At 43.2% G+C, this 18242-nt stretch overlaps 1 protein-coding gene across 1 annotated transcript; it reads right to left on the bottom strand.

Annotated features, from left to right (window-relative positions):
* Positions 1-913: 913 nt before the first annotated feature.
* On the bottom strand, positions 914-17393 carry csrnp2 (cysteine-serine-rich nuclear protein 2). The gene is made up of 5 exons (XM_018760311.2): positions 16789-17393; positions 6411-6583; positions 4687-4949; positions 3993-4289; positions 914-2247 (listed from the first exon to the last, which is right to left on the bottom strand). The coding sequence occupies exons 2-5, from the start codon at positions 6568-6570 to the stop codon at positions 1384-1386; spliced, it is 1584 nt and encodes a 527-aa protein (XP_018615827.1). The 5' UTR covers positions 6571-6583; positions 16789-17393; the 3' UTR covers positions 914-1383.
* Positions 17394-18242: the final 849 nt, after the last annotated feature.

Raw genomic sequence — 18242 nt, 5'->3', positions numbered from 1 at the left:
TTTAGTCTTCGACAAAAAAAAAAACCATAAGGTCATGTGGTACAACACATTGTTACAACACATTATACATGATACAACACATTTTGTTTTCTTGTAGCTGTACATTAAGTAACCAAAAGCTTATTTTCTGTTTATATATTAAGGAAAAATTATTTCTAGGTCCATTGATAACATTGGTTGTGTATCACCTTTACTTGAGCCCAGAAATTAACCAGCTGATACAAGCTACATTTTAAACTAATTTTCCCATAAATGTGAGATATTTGAACAGACTGAGCTCTGAGCAAAGATGCTCCTCTCCACAGTGTTACTTTCAGGATTTGCTTACAGCAATATTTTCAGTTAAATTTAATATTAGCCTGTTCTTAAATAAAGCACTTCATTCAGTCAGTGGCACCATCACTACACAAAGGAACCAGGCAGCAATTAAAGCTACCAGATGAACCATGCAAAGAACATAAATGGGTGGCCTGCTCCCAAATGGCACACCTGGTTCAGCCTTCCTTTGTTCCATCCTACCAACCATAAAACAGCAGATGATCACAGGACACTGCAATATTGCCGTTACTTCCATTACATACAGCAGGAGGTCAGTTCACTGAATATTGCATTTACATTTTAATAAAAGCACAAATTCAGCAACAAAAAGTTGATGCACTGGAGCTGCAATGATTATCATAATGCAATGGTCAAATAAAGTGTTTTGGAAAATGACAACCCTACACAAGTGCAGATGTTTGCATTGGATTCGCCTTCACTCATAGCGAGAGGCCCCAAAAAGCTGTGTTTTCAACAAGGGCACAAGAACGACCAGCTTCTCCCCAGATCCCACCCCCCCCACCCTACCCCACCCCACCCCTGTGAAGGCTATACAGTACATCATTTTTATACCAAGTATTTCCAGGATGGTTTGGCCAATTTGGCAGACAGGGATAAATCAGTGGTTCACCTACAGTCTCAAAACACACAGCTGACCTTCAACATTTTGAACATTAAAACACATGGTGGACACGATAAGACACAAACAGATGGGAGGGGGAGAAGGGAGAGAAAAAAAAAAAAAGTCAGCTTAATCTGGGTTAAAGACTGGAACCACTAATTAACCCTGAAATGCTCCCTCTCTCTCTCTCTTTCTCTCTCTCCATGGAAAAAGCTTTCCTTTCTGAATCAGCCAATACAGTTAATTTCCTTCTGATCAGAGAGATTGCACAGTGGGAAATGAAGAGTCATCTGTCCCCTCAAAAGGACTTCCCTCTATATTATTTTCTGTTATACATGCTTCACTATAATTATCGTTCCTACTATTTTATATTAAGTGATATTCGTATACTACTTAAGGTAGGCAATATGCTTTGTGCAAAACATCTGCAAAACATAAGGAAATTAGACCTCAGAAGGCAGTGAGTTTCCTTCACCTTCAAAGGCAGAACAGGGGTCTCCTTGGCACTGGCTCTGGGGCCCCAAGGGTCTTTGCAGGGACCCCTGTTCAAAGGCAGACTGTCCCTCCCCACTCCCTGCGCCGCTTTCAGAACATGAAACCGCAATTGTCGGATTCTCCTCCAAGTCCTGCTGGCATCCCATGACCTCAAATGCTTCTTCCTCACGCTCTCCTCCTCCTTCAACGCGTGCCTCCTGAAAGGCTGCAGGCTCCACAGGGCCCATATGGTAGTAAACCAGCGAGGATGATTCCTTCAACAGGGACGAGTCATGAGCATCCAGCTGGTTTTCTGTGAAGCACAGCAGAGGGGTTCCTGTGGGGAAGGCTCCTTGGATTATGAAGGGCTCCGGGCCCTGCTCGACGGCCCCGTCCCGCGGGGCTTCCGACAGCAGGCACAGCCCTGGGTCGCTCAGGCCTCCGTGGGCCTCTTCCTCCTCCCGCCTCCTCTCCCATTCCTCAGCGCTCTGCAGGTGCAGCACAGCGGCCTCGTTTTCCAGGGCCAGGCTGTCCGGCTGAGCCGCGAGGTCCGCTTCGGGACCCACCGCCGGTACGGCCAGGGAGCCCGACACCAGTTCCACCTCACAGGGGTCCGTGGGCTCAGAGTGGGTAGCAGCTGAGGCAGATGAAAGTTCCTGGGCTTCAAAGCCCTCTCCAACTGGCAGTTCCTGTGACCTCTTCTTCTCCAGGCCCAGCTTCATGATAGTGTGCAAGTAGTGGGTCCGCACACGCAGGGGGTTGAACTCGATGCGGCCTGCAGCGTTGCCGCAGCCGTCCCGCGAACACCCGCATGGGAAGGACATTCGGTCCACCTGGTACAGGACAGGGGTCATTACACTCTGAACACTGCTCTGCCTGATCGGCGTACTGGTAATGGATTGAAACATCACAGCCTAGAACACACATGCACACATTTTCAAAGATACAGTCCATCCTTGGAGCAACAGACTATATGGAGTGGCATTGTCCGCTGCTACAAAAATTGTTCCCAACATTTCGTGTACTACACGCATACATATAACACACAAACGCACATATATACACATACATTTATGTATAAACAATGTTTTATTATACGATGGAAATAATGCAGATATGCACACATATGTGCATGTTCCTGAAAAAACTGTGCAATTCAATTTTTTTTTTTTTTTTTTTAAAAAACATTGGATAATGAGTGCTGCAAAACATACGAGCAAGCGCCTGCTTTGAAAACTTAAGAGAGGGAGGCAATAAGACTGGGTCGTGTGCTAGGTTTGCTCTGACTGGGTGATGTGTAATGTGAGTTTTAACAGGTTTACACACGGCTGCTCTGAAACTGTGTTTTGCAATTGTTTGTGCACAAATACACAATGTGCGTATGTACATTTCTATGCATGTGTGTATGCACTCATGTTTGACTTGTTTTAATGCCTACTTGTCTTTACTTAAATTTTCTCTTTCAAAAAAAGAGAAAGAAAAATAAAAATAAAAATTAAAAAAAAAAAACAAGCTTTCTGGCCGCTGTCCATTGTTCCGGAAATCCATTGTTCTGGTGTCCGTTGTTCCGCGGATGGACTGTACAAATACCCCCCAAAGATGACACATATTCGAAGGTATACTTTTCTGTTGGTTTATACACTTATTTGTACTTTCTTCGTTCGCCTATTTTCAAAAACTTCTTGCAGAACTAATGTCACCTGCATTTCTGGGTCCAGTCATTAGTTGGCAGTAAAGAGCACCCAAACCGAATAAGAGCAACTTGATCACTTCAGTCGGCTTCCACAGTGTTTACAGCTTGTATATGGCCTTCCTGAGTTTTGCTGATCAAAACAATGAATGTCGCACATGTTTATGGGATAGATCAGTGAACGATGTGCACTAAATAGGACATTTACTTTTGGTCATTTTAAAATAGTTTTAATTAATGTTCAAATCGTAATGTTTCAAAGTTGGATATAGCTGTAAGTTGTTTTAAACCGTAAGAGTGAAATTAACAACTTTGAAACATTACAACTTACAGCTATATCCAAGACTTTTACAGAAGCTACCCAGCAAATAAATCAAGGTACGTCTCTATTATCTATATGTTCAATAAAAGCATAAAGCAAACAAAGTGGTCAGATTTCAATGCTGGTGTAACGCACTGAAACATATCACTTCGGAGAAAAGAATCTGTTAAATGAATAAATGCAAATGTTTGACACGCTTCCAATTGTTAAAAAGATAATAAAAGCCCTGGGATCGGCCGGTGTCCCAGTCATAGCGTTTCCTGCCTTATAGCCTCGGTTTCCAGGATAACAACCCTGCGAGGTATGAGCAATTTATAAAAAAAACTAAAGACTTGCATTTATTTATAGCTTATCTGAGCTTTTTACAGATCCTTGCCAATGAATAAACCAAGGGATGGGATGTCTCTATTAAGTTTTGTTGATTGACAGCCGTCGGACAGAATTCTGGTCTCATTTTGTTTGTCTGAAAAGTGATGTGGCAGTACAATGTTCGAATCCTCTGTGGTTGTCTGCCTGGCATTCGAAGATGCTCTTTCGGATGCACCCACCCCCCGATCTCTCCCCACCTGGCACTTGATGCCAGCCTGGCTGCAGCCACAGCGCCGCGGGTCACAGTAGGAGCGGCAATCGCAGCCGCACTCCTCGCGGGAAAGGCGCAGGGCACGCAGTTCAGCCTTCTCGCTGGCATCAATGCGCGCAATGCCCGAGGCCCGCAAGAGAGCGCGCCGTCGCTTGGTGGGCAGCGGCTGCAGGAAGAAGCAGTCATCCACTGTCACACCCTCCACATCGAGGTCCTCGTCTGACACGTCCTCCAGGGTGAGCGCGTCAGCGGCGGCACATGCTACTGTGCCATTCCGGGTCAGCTGCGGGGTCAGAGGGCAACTGTTTTACGTGTCCAGTTGTGAACAGCAGATGTCACAACACATGCCGGAAAACCACCGCTACTATTACTGCTTGCTAATGAAGCAGCCTGTTTCAAAGTGAGCACGCTCAGCTAAAGGGTTAATAAACAGCAGCATATCCACAACTTACCACTCCATATTTGGCCATCGCTGAGTACATCATGAGAACTCAGATTGTCAAGTACAGCACCAAAATGTGTCATTTGTTACCAAGACAACAGTGCTGACCCAAAAAACCCTCCTCTCAACTATTCCCAAAATAACCTTGACAGATTTATGGCAATATGGATGCTGGCTCCCAAGAAGCTGAGCTGGTGACTGTGGCCCAAACCCCAGAAAAAGCCCCAGGGCCTGTTACCTTCCGCTTGCGGGCGTTGAGTTTTTCCATGCGCAGGTGCTGGCGCAGAGCCTGGCGGTGGCTGCGCTCCTGCTGGCGTGCAAACTCTCCCAGAGTGTAGCGGCGAACGGCACTGTGGCGGCGGGCCATACCCAGGGAGCTGCCACCCTGGCTGGGCACGCTGGTGAAGCCCTGGCGGCGTGAGAAGTAGTACACAGTGACGGCGTCAAAGCGCACCCGCTTGGGGCCCGGTGAAGCCTTGTGTCGCCGGAGGATGGAGGGCGCTGAGCAAGGGAAAGAAGACAAAGACTGAGCAGGAAGGCTGCAGACTTACAGCGACAGCACCAGGCAACAGTTAGTCAAGAAAAGGACATTTTACCCTGTTCTCCAGAAGCACTCAGTGAATGTCTCTGGAAGTACAACCTAATACATCAATTTCCGTGACAACCCGGTTCACTGGCTTCCTGTAGCTATCCGAATTAGGTTCAAGACAATGGTGTCGTGACTGTTGGTTCTCGGCCTTGGATCCAGTGTGGTGGAATGAGTTCCCCTGTCCCTCAGAAGTGCTGAATCCCTCCTCAAAACTCAATCCTTTCAGATCCTTCCCTCCTGAAACTTTTGTTCGCACTTGATCACCCGTTACGTTAAGACCTAACTATTTTCCTATTTGTATGTCACTTTCACAGGTAAATACTGGAATATACAGTATGTGCTATGATAACAGCAATAAACAAGCTGTGCTTTAACAATCGTGTGTACCCAAGACTTATGCTGTGGAATGCAGTTTACTCAGATTTGTACGTCGCTTTGGAGAAAAGCGTATGCCAAATGCACAAATGTAAACTAACTCCATCCATCCTGGAAGTATAAAAAGAACTGAACAACTGAAACAGAAAATGCAATTAGCACAGCCACACAGAGCTGAGAAAAATTAATCAAAAAAGGTGGTCACACCCATCAATAAGGAGCACTTCAGGAAAGGAGGAGGCTTCATGCAAATTCCCAAGTCAATGGCACAGCAGCTGCTTGCTTCCACATTCTTTATAGCCTGCAGTTTTCCAACTAGATCATTACGATGCACGCACATTCATTCGTTCTCATTTAAGAAGGCGGACAGCTGTGAAGGAGGAAGAGTCACTTCTCTGGGTATGTAAATGAACGCACCACCTTCCAGACATTACTGGTTACCACAGGATCTCGCACAGTGACCCCCCCCTCCGCCCACACACATATATTTCTTCATATACAATTTCCATCACGCACAAACACACATCCAGCACCAGACAGGACTCATTACACACTGACTGAACCACGTTAGTTCATTTGCGACACACAGAATTTCTCATTAGACGAAGCGTTCATATCGCGAGACGCCTGAATCCAGCTGCCCAATTTGCAGATGTGAGAGCACACCATTACGCAGAAATTACTCTACCCTTCACTCATTAAAAGCTGCATTTCCATTCCATTTATTGTTAAAAACAATCTCCAACTGCCAATTGCTGAGGAACAATCATCAGGCAAGTGTGAATCTAAAAATCAAAGCACTATATGCCTATATGAATCATTAAAGTAGCTGCAGAATATAGAGGAAAAACCAAAAACTGATTTTTCACAAATAGCCCCTTGGATTCCGACTTTGCTTATGCACACCTCTCATTTAATGCCTGTAAAAAGAGGAGACGAATGAACCGAGTGCAGTGACTGGTTCAGAAGAGGTCTTTGTGCGCCGCCGGGACCCTTACGCAAGAGCGAGGTGGTGGAGGGGGCATTGAGGCTGTCGCAGCTGTCAGCGCTGTCGCTGCTGGAGATGTCGTCATCGGAGTCCTTGGGTGTGGAGTAAGGAGAGCCGCTGTCCACTTCCTCGAACTTGCGCTTCAGGCCGAGTGCCGACGTCGCCTCCATTACACCTGACTGACTGCAGGGGGGCGAAGACAGAGAAACAGGTGAGCAGCAAAACACAAGGGTACATGTGCAGGAGCAGTCAAACGCAGAAACGCGATCGGTCGGACATGAGGTGTCCCACAAACGTCCACAATGACACAGCCAGGAAAGAGGGAGTCCATGTGTCACAGATGTATGATGGCCAAGTGAGACAAATACACTTCACAAGCTGTCTGACTTTGTGAAACTTGTGTTATTGTAGAGAACCTCAAAAAGGCACAACAAAATAGAAAAACATTTCACGGAAAACTTGCCAGTTATCAAAGAGTACATGTCATCAAATCATACTTAGATATAACATATGTAAATCACACCAAAGGTGAGTCATGTGGATGTGGTATGTTGGGCATCTAGTAAACTACACTTACACAAATAAGTATTGTATCATACCTTATGGTATAGGAGGCATGGTGGCACAGCAAGTATTGCTGCTGTCTCACAGCACCTGGGTAGTATGAGAGAACGTGGGTTCGATCCTCACTCAGTCTGTGTGGAGTCTGTATGTTCTCCTTGTGTCTGTGTGGGTTTCCTCTGGGTGCTCTGGTTTCCTCCCACACTCCAAAGACATGCTGTTCAGGTTCCCCCATAGTGAGTGATGGAGAGAGTGTGTTCCACTGATGTATGGATGAGTGACCCAGTGTAAGTAGTGTATCTAGCAGTGTAAGTCACCTTGGTGAATAAGGTGTGTGGGCTGATAACACTAGATAGAGTTCATTGGAAGTTGCTTTGGAGAAAAGCATCTGCCAAATAAATGTAAATTAGGACCATCTAATTTCTAGGCGGAATCCAATTGAATGAATAGCTCTAAAGCCATTTTATTTAAAATTATCTTGTGAGTTACGTTCACATGAAACATTAAACAAGATCCAGTTTCTAAGAGTCTACATCACACTTCTTTTAAAGTTCCTATAAAGTTACAAGTTGTCTTCAAAACCCCTGACCTATGAAACTACATGGTTTGGGGCCTCTCTGTACCTCTCTGATCTTCTACCAATTCATAATATTCCTTCATTTGACTCTGGTCTCTTACATGTCCCTCAGCATGGGGCATGAGACCATCTCCTGCTACAACCCCAAACTGTGGAATTCCCTCACCAAGAATTTCAGGAATATCTTCCTCTGGGCACCTTTATATCCAGACTCCCGTCATTCGAAGGCAGTTTTGCACGTATTTGTGTGCTTGCTTTCAATTAGTATTATAAACTTTTTCAGTGGTTTCTTCTCTAGAAATATTTACCGTATATCTGTTCTTGTATTTTAAATGCATGCAGTACAGTACATCTCATCAATAAAGCCTTCATGTGAAGCACTGCTATATATTTTCTTATCCGATAGCACTGTACACCCCCCCCCCCCCTTATTTAATTTAGTCTCCCCAATATCCTATTTTTCCCACTTACCCAGTCTATGATTATAATAGCACTTTTTATTAATCGGTTGGGATTTTCATTTAATCTTCTCTGTGAAATTCAGTCTGGCTGGAGAGCTGAGACGCATTTGAAAAGAGGAGTAAGTGGCTGTGTAAGAGAGAGACACTGCATCGAGGCAACTGTGTACCCATGCTGTCAATTGCATTCTGGCACTGGCATCACTACTGCTGGTGTCATCCAGCGCGGTAACTCATGGTGTCACCCCCCTCCCCCCGGACCTCTTCCCATCCTAGAACATAGAGAATCCCTAGTAGCCTCATTTTTTTTTTTGTACTAATGATGTCACTCATAAATCGAAATTCCCGTATATCACTGAATGTAATGGCAATAGCAGTGACATAAACAACTAGCAAAATTAAAATTGAACCTTTAAAATTACAATATCATACACAGAGCCTAAGTGATGTACTATTTGCTTAAAAATTCGGTAACAATAGAATTTGAAGTAAAAATATTTAACAACTACATCAAAATTGTTCAGTGTTATTGATATAGGTTCACAAATACCAATTACCACAGTATTGTAGCTAAAACACCAGAAAATTGGAGGGAGAAAAGAAAAAAATTAAAAAAAAAAAAAAAAAAAAAAAAACTATAAGACGACTATAAAAACACCAGCGGCAACGAAGCATCGCGTGTTTTGTAGCGCGTGCAAACGAAACCACGTGATTCGAAACATCGTCGTAATTGGGTATTGAGAGCTCTGAGCGGAGCGCATTAGAAGGTTCCAGAAGAAAATTAGCATAGAGTTTTAGCCTTGTAGGTATATTAATACATGTAAGCTGGGCTTACAAATTTTTGTTCTCATAACTACAAGGATATTTTTACAAAAGATAAATTTTGTGCAGTGTTTTTTAGCAGAAAATTTTATAGACACAGTCATTCTGGTGTCACCCCTCTCTGATGGTGTCAACCGGTGCGGTCCGCACCCGCCCATCCCCGCACGACGACGTCCCTGGCGTATTCAGGTGTTTGAATGCTGTTTTGTATGTTAGTACTTTATTTTTTTAATTGTTTATTTAGATGTGACAATGCCTTTCTTAAGCCAGTTCAAGTGCACTCAGGGCAAGTATATGTTATGAACACATTTTTTAAAGTTTATTTATACAATAGACCATGAAATGATATTTTCACAAGTAAATTTGCAAATTACACAAACCACAAAAAAGCAAAAATGAAGGGCTAAGTATATGTCGTTTAATTTAATGTGCTACACCACTTTTTATTCATGATAATCCGGCAACATTTGGGGTGATCATCATGGGGTGAACTTGGGGTGGGCTTCAAACAAATTGGAATTTTTTCCCCATAAGAAACAGAGAATAATGAAATTACTTATTTTGTCAATATTAGGCTCGTTTTCAGGAATGAATTAATTAGAACCAGATAACGGGGATAAGTCTACTTGCTTGAGAAGTCACAGCAACGGCTTTCGACACAGATGGCTAGCTACAATTTAAGGCAGTCGTGTCTCATTTCAAGTGTTGAAGCCCAGAACTTGAGGCAAGAACACAGGGACTGTATGTAAATATAGAGCAACGATCCACATCAGATTCCATGCAGTAATCTGTTGACATTGCAAACTGAAGGAATAAAAGGAAGGTGAAAGGAAAGAGCATTACCAGCTTTCCTGCTGAGTGGGTCATCGATAGTTAGACTCGCTATAGGGATGGTAGCAACCTCTAAGAGCCAGAGTGCTACTCAACTGTCACTTCCTATTTTTACTTTTTTTTTTTTTTTTTTAAAAACTTCTTTGCAGCCACTATTTCTACCGTTGTTGTATGTACGCTGCTGTAGCTCAGCACAATTTCCTGTGGGGTTAATAATGTTTTTAAACTATCCATCTAACAGACAGTTTATATTCAAGGGGAACTCGGCGCCGGCAAACGTTGGTACCCTCAGGCAACAACCGACAGAAAAACAGGGTCCTTGCTACATGACTCCGATTAGCTTGCGAACAACAAAATCATCCAAAGTCCATCCTCAGAAGCGGTAAGGCAGTGTTACCACAGCACCTTCTCCCCAAGCCTTCAGAACTGAGCTTGAGAATCGCAACACAGCCTTAACGTTCAGGGTTGGGAGAACTTTTATTATAGATAAGGAGAATGTCACGAAGCTTGTTTCCAGCCGTCTTTCACCAAAATACGAAGGGAGATGTTCTATGTGACATACACAGTACTGTGCAAAAGTTTTAGGCACCTGGGGAAAAAAGCTGTAAGGTGAGAATTCTTCCAAAAATAATGCTCTTTATTAATAAACTTCCGACAAAACTTAGTAACCATCCATCGTCAGCAACCACTTGGCTGGGCCCCACTCTCTGGCGGGTCTAGGGTTCGAGTCCCGCTTGGGGTGCCTTGCGATGGACTGACATCCCGTCTTGGGTGTGTCCCCTCCCCCTCCAGCCTTATGCCCTGTGTTGCCGGGTTAGGCTCTGGCTCCCCGCGACCCTGCATGTGTTTACTTTAACAACATACAAAACCCTTACTGTAACTTTTTGCAAAAGGAATGCTTGAAAATCTAAAATGTGCTCATACATTGAACAGCAGAGGCAGCTAGTCTGCCGAAATGGTGAGCCCATAGGGAAGAATACAAAGTTACACATATTCTGACATATTCTAAAAACTTTTAATCTGTTTGAACCAAATACGGTTACATGCTCCTGATTATTAATTTACATGTGTTTTAAAACATTTACATGATGTTATTTACAAAATGCCTTACATGTACATTAATTCATTTGACACTTTTCTCCAAAGCAACTTACGCAATATTGATTGACCTACAATTATTTACCCATTTGTACAGCTGGGAAATTTTTACTGGGGCAATTTAGGGTAAGTACCTTGCTCAAGGATACTACAGCCAGAGGTGAGAGTAGAACCTATGACCTTTGGGTCCACAGGCAGCAGCTCTAACCACTACACTACCAGTTGTCCCAATGAATATGTCTTTCAGATATACATTTTGAAGCCGTAGTGTTCATTTTTTCCAAGATTTTCCTCCAGGTGTTCTGCTCCCACAGTCTAAGGATGCACATTTCAGGTGAAGTGGTGGTTCCAAATGTCTGCCTGTGTCTGTGAGAAAGAAAGAGACATACCGCCCTGCGATGGGTGGTGTCCAATCCAGGGTGTGTACCCTGCCTCACGATCTACGCATGCAGGATAAAACTCTGGACCACCTCAACTCTGCATTGGACAGGATGAAAATGGAAAAACATTCTGACATTTCTCTTCCATAAAGGACAGCCCAAAATTTGAACTTTGCCATCTCCTTCGTAAATCGCGGTTAATACTGTTCCGCTGTAACTGTGACTAGGAAACATAAACGAACTCATCATACTTCCACCGACTCATTACGTAATCTGTTTATTCTGTTCCAGCAGGTTGGTCACTTTTCAAAGGTGTGTGCTGGTGACCACTGGAGCAGGCATTACATGAAGTGTTTTCTTTCTACTGAGGTGAGGAAACATGGTAACACTCCTTGAAATCATTGGCTGTGCTGCAGAGATGTGTCCTCACTGCAGGAGATTGGCACAGTTTAAGTGTATTAATCAAATTTAGTTATTTTTAACTGTTTCACAGCTGACATGAGCATTTTGTTCAGATCTTCATATTCACTCAGCCATGCAAAATTTTACTTCATTTCACCCCCCACATTCAAGACACCTTTATGAAAGCCTAGTATTCATATGAATGATTATACTGCATGTGAATATTTTGAAATCAGCGATAGTGTTACCTTTGGCCTATTCTCATTCTTTCTTCATCACACTTCTCCTTGCTGTCTAGTACAAATATATATATTAAAAAAAAACTGTTTAGATTGGGAAGTAAATGTGTTACCATGACAACCTGAAAAAACAGTTTATATAAGTGGCGCTGGAACAAATGTCCTTCCCCAGACCTCATCTCTGCACTGCAAGGTCCTTTCATGACCAGCTACGAGCGCTCGTCTCGGACAATTACAAGCTCATACAAGTTACGGCAAATCTGTTTGGTGGACATAACATAGCCCTGTGTTCTAATATTTTGCTGCGGATTATTTATTTGAAATGATCCCCACTGCTTCAAGAAACTAAAATGAGTCAACAAAAAAAACTGAATTCTTAAAATTAGAAACAGGATATGTTTAACCACTAGGCCATAATGAACTGTTAAATGTCAAGTTACCATAAATTAAAGATAAATAATCACCTAATAAGATTACAGGAACTTTCCTAGGAGAGCTCAACACGCACATTTTTGTGTGCTTTCAGTCATAAACCCTAATACAAACAAATCGGAATATGAATTACCATAACAAATACGTATACTCCTGAATCAGTTCAGTTTTTAGGCAAATGCGGTACAGTAAGACTTAATTTTTCATTTACAATATTAAGTGTTTCAACAGCTGAATGCTCAAAGACTGGCATGGAGTTGCATGTTCAAAGTTGGAGGCTTTAGAGTAGAAAATACGCACATGCACAAAGACAAGATTTTCTAAAAAATGAAAATAAAAAGATTACTACTTTCTGTAATATTTGGATCAGTAACTGTTCAAAAGCACATGAAGTCAAATATTACTGTATTTGCTCCATCGGAGCTAAACATTTACAACAAAAAATAAATTATTCTCTTTCACAGGCAAAAGAGCAATGAGCATCGTGTCTTTTACTTTGACAATGGTGAAATGGCGTTCCAGTATTAAAATACAATACATTCATTAACAAAACTACACAGCTCAATCGTTTAGGCATCAGAATATTTAGCAGTTAGTTTTACCCCACAATCAATAGTTTCATGAAGGGCAGAATTTATAATAAACGTAACTTTTAGACTTTCTAAACCTTTACATAACCCCTTTAAAAGCAGCATCTCAAGCAATTTACAGAAAGACGATGAACATATAAGGTACATTTATACTAAAGAGAATTATAAAAACGATATTAAGCCAACAGCAAAACAAATGAGTAAAAAATTACTTTGGTGTAAAATAACTACCAGTTCATTTACTGTTTGCATGATAACGCGCCACCGCTTCAGCAGCAAAAATACTTAAACATTTGTTCACAATCATAATTCAGCTCCCCTCAAAAGCCAGAGCGCCGCAGGGCTCAACGATAGAATTAAGAGCAGCGACAACCGGTCGGCTCTTTCCATACGCATCTTACACCACGGGTCTCGATGCACGTGTGAGAGCGCGAGTGTGCGCCTGGACTCGGGGCGGACAAGTTCCATAGAGCGAGCGCTCCCCTCGAGCCGAGACTCGGCAGCGTGGATGCGCTCTCTGGAAACTGCAGACGTAGGTGGGCTCCAGCAAACACAAAGCAAAGGTCATTTGTCTGGATGCCAACTAGACCAGTTGTACAGGAATGCGCAGAACAGCCCTTTCACTGCCCTTTACATTCTTTATAAATCGTCTGATGCTCCATGGTACTCGGCATTTTACGCCAAAGTACATTTACTCTACAAAGCACAATTATATCATAAATTCCCCATGACCATCCGGCGAGAGAGATAAATGGAGACTACTTTTTATTGCACCCCAACACACAATGTCGAGGAGGTCATTTATTTTTACATGAATTTATTCGGCAGGGAAGCGGTCAATTTACTGGGTATAACTCTCACACACTATTCATAACCTTTCATAAAAACTATGAACTTTAAATATGTACAAATAAAAGATGAAGCTGGAGCTTTCTAACGAGAACTTGCCGTTACCCCTCCAACTACTGTGCAATTTCCTCTGGTATTAATAAAGTTATTATCATCCATCAATCGCCCTATAACTGCATTATGAAGCGTTTAGGGCACAGTGGTAAAGACGACCTGGACTTTTTGCGAAAGCACACCTCGTCTCCCATGACAGCATTTATACTGAAGTGGTGAAACTGAACGAAGACATTAAAAGAAAGGAGAACTGTGCTGTGCAGAGTCTGAACTGCTATTCTGGAGGGCAATCCTGAATCATAACGTAAATCAGATGGAGGCAAGCGGTAGATCTCCAGATTGTTTCCACTTCTGACCAAGAAAAGGAACCCTCTTCTCTCAGAGCAATAAACAAAAACAACTGAGCCCAACAAAGGCTCTATAAAACATTACCCAAATGTGCTAATCTTCCTCCGTCAGCTGATTCGTCACGATTTCCAACCACTTCCCAGGACAGGCTCCTACAACACCCCAAATATGTTCTTTTTTTAAGTGGATTAGTGTAGCTTAATTTGGATTCATACAATGTCTTGTTTCTTCTAATGAATCATGTGACTACAAATCTGAAATGTTATTTCATGACTAGCAATTTAACAGACCAGATAAAAAGGGAAAACCTTCAGGTTTCACTGCCTTTCAAGGCTGCTTTCCTTTTAAAAAAAAAAGCACAAATCACAGTAAAAATACTGCATTTAAGTCAACAGCTCATAGTCACTGTATGTAAACGGTTCATTCCAACCCCCTTTCTCCACCATACTGGTCCAGGTTCTTATTATTTCGGTTTATACACATGCATTACACCCCAAAACTTGTTAAATGCAACACAAATTAGTCTTGTCTGTTTAAATGTAGTTTGTGGAATGAAAAAAATATATATATCGAAAGGAAAAATTTACACAGGTCAATAAGAGATGACACTGGAACAGAACCCATGATCGCCCAGAGCCGAGCACCACTAGTCTAGCAAATTATTTCTGACAGGTGTTTTGTGGACACTCCTACACACATTGCTGACATTCCCTCCTAGGAGCCATTTATCCAGCTCCGTTCAGGACCATCTCTCTGACCACGATGGCAGGACTGCAAGGAGTGCAAGTAACAGACATGATGAGGAAATTAGAAGCATGTTACTGAGCACGACATTTAAGACTGCCAATATAACCAGGATAAAAACAATTACAACTTATTTGGGATTTCAAAAAATGTCTCACGCAAATGTAAACTCCCATTGCGTACATCAGAATCAGGAAATGCATACATGCGGTCCCTGATTTATGATGGTTCGACTTATCCATGGTGAGCTGGTGACAGACATCCAGTTGAAGTCATACTTCAAATTTTGAATTTTGATTTGTTCCTGGCAAGTGATACGCGGAGCGATACTCTCTCGGGATGCTGGGCAGTGACAGTGATCCGCATCTCCCAGTCTGCCACGCAGAGGTGCGTATTAAACGCATTTTCATCTTACGATATTTTCGACTTATGATGGGTTTCGCGGTCGTAACCGCATCGTAAATCAGGGACCACTTGTATTTAAGAAACACATGGTATCAATTTTAAACAAAAAAGACTGCAAACTGAATAACTGAACCGAAGCCAGGACATAATGAGGTTAATGAGGTCTTCCCAATTATGTTTAAGGTCTAAAACAGCCCAGAAATACAAGGAACATATTCACTGTGCTGAAACACAACACACATACTTTAGATATTATACACAAGCAATTAAACACACCATTTCTGCAAGGAGGGCAACCTTCAGCATCCTTAAATCCTAAGGAGAGACTGTATGATGCCCAATCGTATGAATGGGTCAGTGAAACACACTTAACAGCGTACATTAATAAATCTGTGCACCTGTATGTCACACATTTCTATCTGCCACAATCGCAGGCCTCGGTGGGTACCTGGGCTGCTGTTGCAGTGATGCAACATTCTGAACTTCCTTACACTCTGCACACACAGTTGTTGCATCATTTCTTTTTCCCACCTTAGTCTCATACTAGAAGAACACTGGGTAGGACCCCTACGTGGGCCAAAAACACAATACTAACAGCAGAAATAGAAACGTGGCCTACAAGACAGCACTAAGCTGCTGCCTTTAACCCGATGGCCTTGGGTTCGAATCCCCTCCTCCCGCTAGAGTACCTTTGATCAATGAGTACACCCTGAACTGATTCATTGCGAATGACCCACTTGTATGAAACCCTAACATTACAAGTCACTTTGGCCAAAGGCATCAGCTTAATAAGTAAAAGCCTTAGTGACACAAAGGCCTTGATGAGTCAGGAGATTCCAGAGGTACTTGCACTACACTAAGTGGTGAATTACCAGCAACAGACTCATATACTTTGTGCAGGTCACAGTATATTGCGGTCATGTCTTAAATATGGCCGGGTATGTCACAGGAAGAGGGAAAACTGCAATCTCCACATGCTTAAGACTTATTGATTGCGATAACTAATGCCTTATTGATCTGCAGCTGGAAATATGTGCACCTCCATGACAACTTGTGGCAGACAGGGCTGTGCAGCAATACAGAAGGCGCATCTCCTCACGCATAAGAAATGGCATATTTGTAGAGCACAAGATGAAAGCGAATTGCAGGGATGACACTTTGGATGTAATGCCACGATAAGGGAGGAGAAACGGCACAGTGGGCCGGCATCATCCCAGTTTTGCTCCGTCATGTCAACACTGCAAATGGCTCGCGATCTTGGACGCCGGGCGGGAAAGAAAACAAGGTGCCGGTCGGATGAATAGAGGGGTGAAGGAGGCGGTTGTGACCCGCAGGACGACAGATCCCCCCCGCGCCCTCCCCCCAGAAAAACCCACACCCATATATACACACACGCAGGTCAGCTGCCCAAACTGTGCACACACCGCGTGTGAAGGGTAGGGGGCGGTGGACGGACTCGAAGCAGGAGCGGACCGGTTCGGATCGGCACTGATCGGCACGCCCTGTGTGTCTCCGCACCGCAGCGCACCGCGTCACCCTGCCGGTCCGAAGCGCCACCCGGCGAGCTGACACGGATGTCGGCCCTTGCTCCCCCTCACCTGTGGGTCCGCGCGCAGTGACTCAGTCCGCTCCTCCTCCTCGAGTCGGACAACCGCTCCTTTTACACTCCAGCAACGCTTTTACCGCTTCACTTCCTAGCGCCGAGGCCGAGCACACGCATTACAGTCGCGCTCAAACGGCCGCCGATGTCCGCCGTGTCCTCAGCGTTTCACACCGCGCGAACCGGGAAGAGGCGCGCCGCCCGCTGCCGCTGTGCGCGCGCGCCGGCGTTCCGGCACCTCGCAACCCGGGGGCAAGCAGCAAGAGGACCACTTCCTACACTTTCATATACAGTATTTCATGTTGTTGGTTGTTTTCCCTTGGTTGCTAAGCAACGGTGGAATATCGGTTTGTGACAGAATCGCTCTCGATGATCCCTTTAAAAAAATGCTTGCATTTACTGTACAAAATCCGCTGCACCTCGCTCGTCGATTCGGTACAAGGAGGACGGTTTTTAATCTTACTCTGCGTATGTATTTTTTCAATAAACTTTGGTTATTTTTTTCTTCCTCGAATTTGATTCAGATTTCCGCCTTGTGAAATATAAGATTTTCCAGATATTAACGTAGAATGTAGGATTTTGGTCCCCTTCTGCTTCCCCCGGTTTGTCACAATGTAACAATAGCATTGGGAGTGCTTCACAGGAGTCATTTATACTCTCCGTGACGTCATTCTTCCTTGAGTACAAGGCACGGTGGGAAATGTAGGCGTGTTCCAGATACTGTAACAAAGGACGCGGTAATATAGGTCAACCTGTCATTCTTTACGTTAATCTTAAATTTATCCTCAGCGATTAACTTCTATTTTCGCTCATCAGTATTTGAGCAAAGTAAAAATTGTGTGTAATATTGAGCCAGAAATATGGTTTTAATTGAAAATAAGGACAATTGAGCGCGGGTGTTTGATAGCATTTTTTTAACCCAATTATGGGAATAGCATATATATTAATATACACAGCAGAAAGAACATCAAATTAATTTGTACAAAGACTGCAATCTGATACGTATTTGTAACGTTAAGAACTACATTTCCCATAAGCACTACAACCAACCTCACTCACACGGTTAACGGCCAAGAAATTCACCCAAACATGTGACATCGTGCTGTTCCCATATTTTAGTCATATTTAATTTTTATGTGAAACTTCTTAATGGAAATAGCGCAGTGTGCCCAAGCAGACGTTAACAGAACACTACACAGCAGCTTTTTCTTTAATATGTAAAAAGTCGAGTCCTGTGTATTTTACCTAGTTACCGGACGCTTCGGGAATAATCAAATTTCAAAGAAAGTACTGTAAAAACTGAAAACTTCATTTTAGAATAGGCTCAGATTTACGTCAATTTTGCGTAGAGCTGGTGATAATGTTCCCACTTTCCCTGTGATTTAATAACCTTTGTGAGCCTTGCAGTTTTATTAGGAATGTATTTTAACTGTAAATTGTAAATAAAATTAC

The sequence above is a fragment of the Scleropages formosus genome, chromosome 19 (genome assembly GCF_900964775.1).
Source record: "Scleropages formosus chromosome 19, fSclFor1.1, whole genome shotgun sequence".
NCBI classification, from domain to species: Eukaryota; Metazoa; Chordata; class Actinopteri; order Osteoglossiformes; family Osteoglossidae; genus Scleropages; species Scleropages formosus.
The sequence above is the reverse complement of the archived record's forward strand: the minus strand, read 5'-3'. Positions and strand labels throughout refer to the sequence as shown.

Bases quoted from the DNA above. Each gene is read 5' to 3' on its own strand.
- csrnp2 (XM_018760311.2), bottom strand. From the start codon at position 6,570: ATGGAGGCGACGTCGGCACTCGGCCTGAAGCGCAAGTTCGAGGAAGTG. The intron at 4,950-6,410 runs GTAAGGGTCCCG...TCCCTTGCTCAG, and splicing joins CTCCACCACCTCGCTCTTGC to CGCCCTCCATCCTCCGGCGA. The intron at 4,290-4,686 runs GTAACAGGCCCT...CTGACCCCGCAG, and splicing joins TCAACGCCCGCAAGCGGAAG to CTGACCCGGAATGGCACAGT.